Consider the following 6,682-nt stretch of genomic DNA (forward strand, 5'->3'; position numbering starts at 1 on the left):
ATATAACTCCTTGTTTTTCTGATTGTACATATTGTAGGATCAGAGAACATTTTCTTATATACAAATATTACTGTTTCCCCAAACAGATGTTCTTTCAAAATTAGAGTGCCTTATACAAAATAAAAACTATTTTGATCAAATTACATTTTTATGTTAATACAAGTATGCCAAAATGAATCTCATAATTCTGTATAAATAATATGTATTAATCATTAAGTAAAAAAAATTTATTTGGAAACACCTTAATACCTAGCAAAGGAGAAAGATACCTGATAACTAGTGAGACTCAGGGGATTTATGTTATCTCTCTGGACACTGTTTCTTTTTCTGAAGTGAAAAAAATAAATATTATATAGAAGTAAGATAATTGGAAAAGATGCAATTTAATTTTAAGCATGTTTGCCAACCAAGACTACCTACCAGTTTTTCTATTATCAACTACTAAAATTATTCATTTATTTTGAGTTAGAAATAAATGGTGATAGTCCTTTTCTTGTGTCCTTCAGGTAATTTGTCCCTTGGGAAGATGGGCATATGGACTCATCCCATGGAAAAAATAAACAATGTATCTGAGTTCATCTTCTGGGGCCTTTCTCAGAACCCAGAAGTGGAGGAAGTCTGTTTTGTGGTGTTCTCCTTCTTCTACACAGTGATTCTTCTGGGAAACCTTCTCATCATGCTGACAGTGTGCATGGGCAACCTATTCAAATCTCCCATGTATTTCTTTCTCAACTTCTTGTCTTTTGTAGACATTTGTTATTCTTCAGTCACAGCACCCAAGATGATTGCTGACCTGTTAGCAAAGAACAAAACTATCTCTTATGCAGGGTGCATGCTGCAACTCTTTGGGGTGCATTTCTTTGGTTGCACTGAGATCTTCATCCTTACTGTAATGGCCTATGATCGTTATGTGGCCATCTGTAAACCCCTGCACTATATGACCATCATGGACCGGGAGAGATGCAATAAAATGTTGCTGGGGACCTGGGTAGGTGGGTTCTTACACTCCATTATCCAAGTGGCTCTGGTAGTCCAATTACCCTTCTGTGGACCCAATGAGATTGATCACTACTTCTGTGATGTCCACCCTATACTGAAGCTTGCCTGCACAGACACCTATATTGTTGGTGTTGTTGTGACAGCCAACAGTGGTACCATTGCTCTGGGAAGCTTTGTGATCTTGCTCATCTCCTACAGTGTCATTCTGGTGTCTCTGAGAAAGCAGTCTGCAGAAGGAAGACGCAAAGCTCTGTCCACCTGTGGCTCCCACATTGCAGTGGTCATCATATTTTTCGGTCCCTGTACTTTTATGTACATGAGGCCTGACACTACCTTCTCAGAGGATAAGATGGTAGCTGTATTTTACACCATTATCACTCCAATGTTGAATCCTTTGATTTACACACTGAGAAATGCAGAAGTAAAAAATGCTATGAAGAAACTGTGGGGCAAAAAGTTGTTTTGGACCAGTGGAAAATAGTTGGGAGTAATAATTTAGTGGAATGATCTTATGAATGTCCTTAAATTTTCTCCACTGTGGTTAACTCCTCTGTACAGTAAAGACAATCAGAACAAATTCAAAGAATTTGAGGGAAGAACAAATGAGAGAATAACATATTTTACAGAAGAAAGTTATGATCTTTGTTTTCATACTTATTTTGTAATCAGGTAATGTCGTGAAATCTGTGTGATACGGTATTCTTGTTACAAAGAATCCTAAGCATGATCATATTCAGCATCATTAGTTTCTTCTTCATTTTATGATTTTGTCATTTTTTAATGTGAATATGCTCTGAAGTATTATTTAAAGCTGTTTCTTGATTGGTGCATATTAAGCTCTCATATGTATATATTGCATGGATTGAAGAATACAGAAAAAAGCAACATATCGCTAATGTCCTCCTATATAAAGTATTCAAAAGACAGGGAAAACTTAACCTAATAGACCTAGACTGAGAGGGGAGGTGTTTGCAGAATGTCAAAGAACTAACATCCAAGCTGAAAAGACAGAAGATTTGTTTTCATCACTTGGTCTTGGGAAGAATCTTTTTCATACTCTGGTGCTCATTGTATCCAAACAATAAGAAAATTGGGCTGATTATCCTGCAATAAATAGTCCCCTTTTCAGTTGCAACATCTCAGTAATATTCTCATCCTGGACAATTAATTATTACTCTCTTGTTTGAATTGATATTTGCTCCAAATTTGATTTGATATATGTTGAAATTTATTTTTCTTTAGTAACTGTACAGCACCAATGACCTCTATCTCTGATTCATTGTATTTTCCTGAAATCTATTATCCATGATACAGCCTATTCTTGAGTTTGTGTCTATGATTGGGAGTGGAGTATGAACATTATTCACGGAAAGAACCATAGTGCTTAAAACCAACATATAGTATTGATGTAGCTAGAGAACTAAAGGTAAAAAAGGATTAAAAAATTCCATAAGATGTCTGAATTTAAAAACATGTTTAGGCATTGTGCTTGAACAATACAATTTTATGTTGATTTTCCACTTTAGACTTCATTTACTGGGTCTCTATATGCCTCCATTTCCTTTTTTTTTTTTTTTAATTTGAAAGGACTAGGTCAATGCTTTGCAAACTCATCATGATATACCTTGAGAGCATTTCTTTTTCATGCACAAATGGATTGTTCAAAAGAGATTCTTATCAATTAGGCTCAGATTAAATGTCTACAAGAATCTACATTTTAAACAAGTTTCCCTGTTAATTTCTGTGACATGTCTGGAAACAGATTTGGGAAGCTGGAACTTGAAGATTCTTTATATTCTTAGAATGTAAGAATTCTATGAGTTGATAGATACTAACACATGTTTTGAATATGTTTCCCCACCTGTTATGCTGTTGAGTAAACAAAGAGCTAAAATTGAGTTGAACTTACAAAACTATATAATAAATAAATATCATGCATTTGATACAGTACTCTTGGTTTTATGCCTTTACACAAAATACTTGATTATTATTATTGTTAGTAATAATATTATTAAGATTTTCTGATGTCCAAGGAAGGTAGTAGATGCCATATTTTTGATTCACAGACACCAGTATTAAGACATATGAAAGAGTATTCAATTTTTCACCAGCCACTTCATAAAGTTACACTTGTTCATGAAGTTTTCTGAGTCAGTCCCTATTGGAGAAATCAGGTGGATTTCTGTTGATTCCTCAGAAGAAGGTGAACAAGAATTAGTGAAAACTGGAACTGGGGCTGTAGCTCAGTGGCAGAGGGCTTGCCTAGCACTTGTGAGGCACTGGGTTCCATAAAAATAGGCAAATACAATAAAGGCAAGCTGTGCATCTACAAAAAAAAAAAAAAAAAATCATGGAAACTCAGACTTTTCCCAGTTCTTAATCCAAGATCAGACTATCCATGTATGAAGAGAATATTAATTTGAATAGTTTGAATGTTATAATAAAAATTTCAAGCCAGGTGTAGAGGCTCATGCCTGTAATCTCAATGGCTCTGGAGGCTGAGACAGGAGAATCATGAGTTCAGTTAGCCTCAGCAAAAGTGAAGTGCTATGAAACTCAGTGAGACCCTGTCTCTAAATAAAATACAAATTAGGGCTGGGATGTGGCTCAGTAGTTGAGGGCTAGAGTTCAATCCCGGTACCAAAAAAAAAAAAAAAAAAAAAAAAAAAAAAAATTCAGTGCTATATGCTTGCTTTATGTAAAGATTAACAAATTGTATCCCAGTAATATCCATTTTTTTAATCTATGATTTTATTCTAATTTAAGAGCATCACACAGATTGGGAAATATTTAATGCTGTACATTTATCAACAATGTCCTTTTGAGCAATTATAAAGATTTTTAAAATGAGTGTATAACTCCTCAGTATTTATCCTGAAGAATTAAAGTCATTTTCCTACAGCAATACTTGCATACATACCTTTATAGAAGCGCAACTGACAATATCAAATATAGAACCAGCCTAGGTATCCCTCAATGGATGAATGAATAAAGAAAATGTGGTATACATACACAAAGGAATTTTATTCAGCCATAAGGAAAAGTGAAATTATAGCATTTGCAGGAACATGGATGGACCTAGAGATCATCGTGTTAAGTGATATCAGTCAAATTCAAAAGATGAAGGGTTTAATCTTTTCTCTCATATGTGAAAGCTAAAGAGGAAGAAGGAAAAGAAGTGGGTCAGGTGGATCTTCTAGAAATTTGAGTTATAGGGAGATCAGTGGAGGGAAGGGACCCAGGGGTAAGAGGTGGGAAGGTGGGAATAAATTGGCCAAATTTCATTGTTATCTTGTGTGCATGTATGAATATATAAGAAAAATCCCATCATTATGTACAACTGCAATGAACCAATAAAAATGTTGAAAAATGAGGGTATAAATACAGTCATAGTGGTAAACTTGAAAGTTTGAAAAAAATAATGTTCAACTTCAAATTTCAGTGTTCTAATTACTGAAATACACCACCACTAGGGTACTAAGAATTAATTACACCAACGCCTAATAGTAAAATGTCAGTGGTATAATTACATTCAATGTGTATTTTTAGAAACACATGTTGTTAATTGAAAGAGCTAAAATACACAACACATTCATGTTTTGAAATGGTTTCATTTTTTAAAATATCTCTTTTTTAGTTTATTTCTTAATTTTTAACAGACTGCATTTTGATTCATTGTACACAAATGGGGTACATCATTTCATTTCCATGGTTGTACACGAAGTAGATTCATACCATTCATGTAATGAAAGGGTAATGATGTCTGTCTCATTCCACCATTTTTCATACCCCCCTCCCTCTCATTTCCTTCTACATAATCTAAAGTTCCCCCATTCTTCTCTCACTCCCCACACCCTCCAACCCCATTATATATCATTCTCTACTTATCAGAGAAAACATTCAGCATTTGGTATTTTGGGGTTGGCTTATTTCACTTAGCATGATATTCTCCAATTCCATCCATTCATTTGCAAATGCCATAATATTATTCTTCCATATGGCTAAGTAATATTCCATTGTGTATATACACCACAGTTTCTTTATCCATTCATCTGTTGAAGGGCATCTAAGGTTTCACAGTCTAGTTATTGTGAACTGAGTTGCTATAAATATAAATATAGTATGCTGATTACAAGTCCTCTGGTTATAAACCGAGGAGTGGGATAACTGGGTCAAAAGGTGCATCCATTCCAAGTTTTCTGAGGATTCTCCACACTGCTTTCCAGAGTAGCTGTACCAATTTGTAACTCCATCAGCAATGTAAAAGTGCGCCTTTTTCCCCACATCCATGCCAACATCTATTATTGTTTGTGTTCTTGATAATAGCCATTCTAATTGGAGTAAGTTGAAATATTAGAGTTATTTTAATTTGCATTTCTCTAGTTACTAGAGATATTGAACACCTTTTCATATATTTATTAATTGCCTGTGTGTCTTCTGTAAAGTGTCTGTCCAGTTCCTTGTCCCATTTATTAACTAGGTTCTTTGTATTTTTGGTATAAAGTTTTGTAAGTTCTTCATAAATTTTGGAGATAAGTGCTCTATCTAAAGTGCATTCGGAAAAGATTTCCTCTCACTCTGTAGTCTCTCTCTTCATGTTCTTGATTGTATCCTCTGTTGAGAAAAAGTTTTTTAGTTTGAGTCCATCCCATTTATTAATTCTTGCTTTCATTTCTTGTGCTTTAGGAGACTTGTTGAGGAAGTGTGATCCTAAGCCAACATGTTGAAAATTTGGGCCTAATTTTTCTTCTATTTGGTGCAGGGCCTCTGGTCCAATTCCTAAGTACTTGATCCACTTCAAGTTGAGTTTTGTGCAGGGTGAGAGATAGAGGTTTCATTTCATTTTACTGCATATGGATTTCCAGTTTTGCCAGTACCATTTGTTGAACGGGCTATTTTTTTTTTTTTCTCCATTGTATGTTTTTGGCTCTTTTGTCTAGTATGAGGTGACTGTATTTATGTGGTTTTGTCTCTGTGTCTTCTATTCTGAACCACTGGTCTGCTTGTCTATTCTGGTGCCAATACCATGCCATTTTTGTTACTATCACTCTGTAGTGTAGTTTAAGGTCTGGTATTGTGATACCTCCTGCTTCACTTTTTCTACTCAGGATTGTTTTTGGCTATTCGAGATCTCTTGTTATTCCAGATGAAGTTCATGGTTGTTTTCTCTATTTCTATGAGGAATATCAATGGGATTTTAACTGGAATTGCTTTGAATCTGTATAGCGCCTTTGGTAGAATGACCATTTTGACAAAGTTAATTCTTCCTATCCAAGAACATGGGAGATCTTTCCATCTTCTTAGGTTTTCTTCAATTTCTTTCTTTACTATTTTGTAGTTTTTATCATAGAGGTATTTCACCTCTTTTCTTAGATTAATTCCCAAGTATTTTATTTTATTTTTTTGAGGCTATTGTGAATGGAGTGGTTTTCCTAATTTCTCTTTCAGAGGATTCATCACTTATGAATAGAAATGCATTAGATTAACACATATAGATTTTATGTCCTGCTACTTGCTGAATTCATTGATTAGTACCAGAAGTTTTCTAGTGGAGCTTTTTGGATCTTCTAAATATAGGATCATATCATCAGCAAATAGTGACTGCTTAAATTCTTCCTTTTCTGTTTGTATCCCTTAATTTCTTTAGTATGTCTAATTCCTCTGGTAATTGTTTCAAGGACAA

General features: G+C 34.5%; 1 protein-coding gene across 1 annotated transcript; it reads left to right on the plus strand.

The window, feature by feature from the left end:
- Positions 1 to 526: 526 nt before the first annotated feature.
- On the plus strand, positions 527 to 1,480 carry LOC306638924 (olfactory receptor 4S2; the record flags this gene model as incomplete). The annotated part of the gene is made up of 1 exon (XM_079102378.1): positions 527 to 1,480. One exon carries the CDS (start codon positions 527 to 529, stop codon positions 1,478 to 1,480), a length of 954 nt encoding a protein of 317 aa, XP_078958504.1.
- Between the last annotated feature and the right edge of the window lie 5,202 nt (positions 1,481 to 6,682).

This window comes from Sciurus vulgaris, assembly GCF_902686455.1.
Source record: "Sciurus vulgaris genome assembly, chromosome: 11".
In the NCBI taxonomy this organism is placed as follows: domain Eukaryota; kingdom Metazoa; phylum Chordata; class Mammalia; order Rodentia; family Sciuridae; genus Sciurus; species Sciurus vulgaris.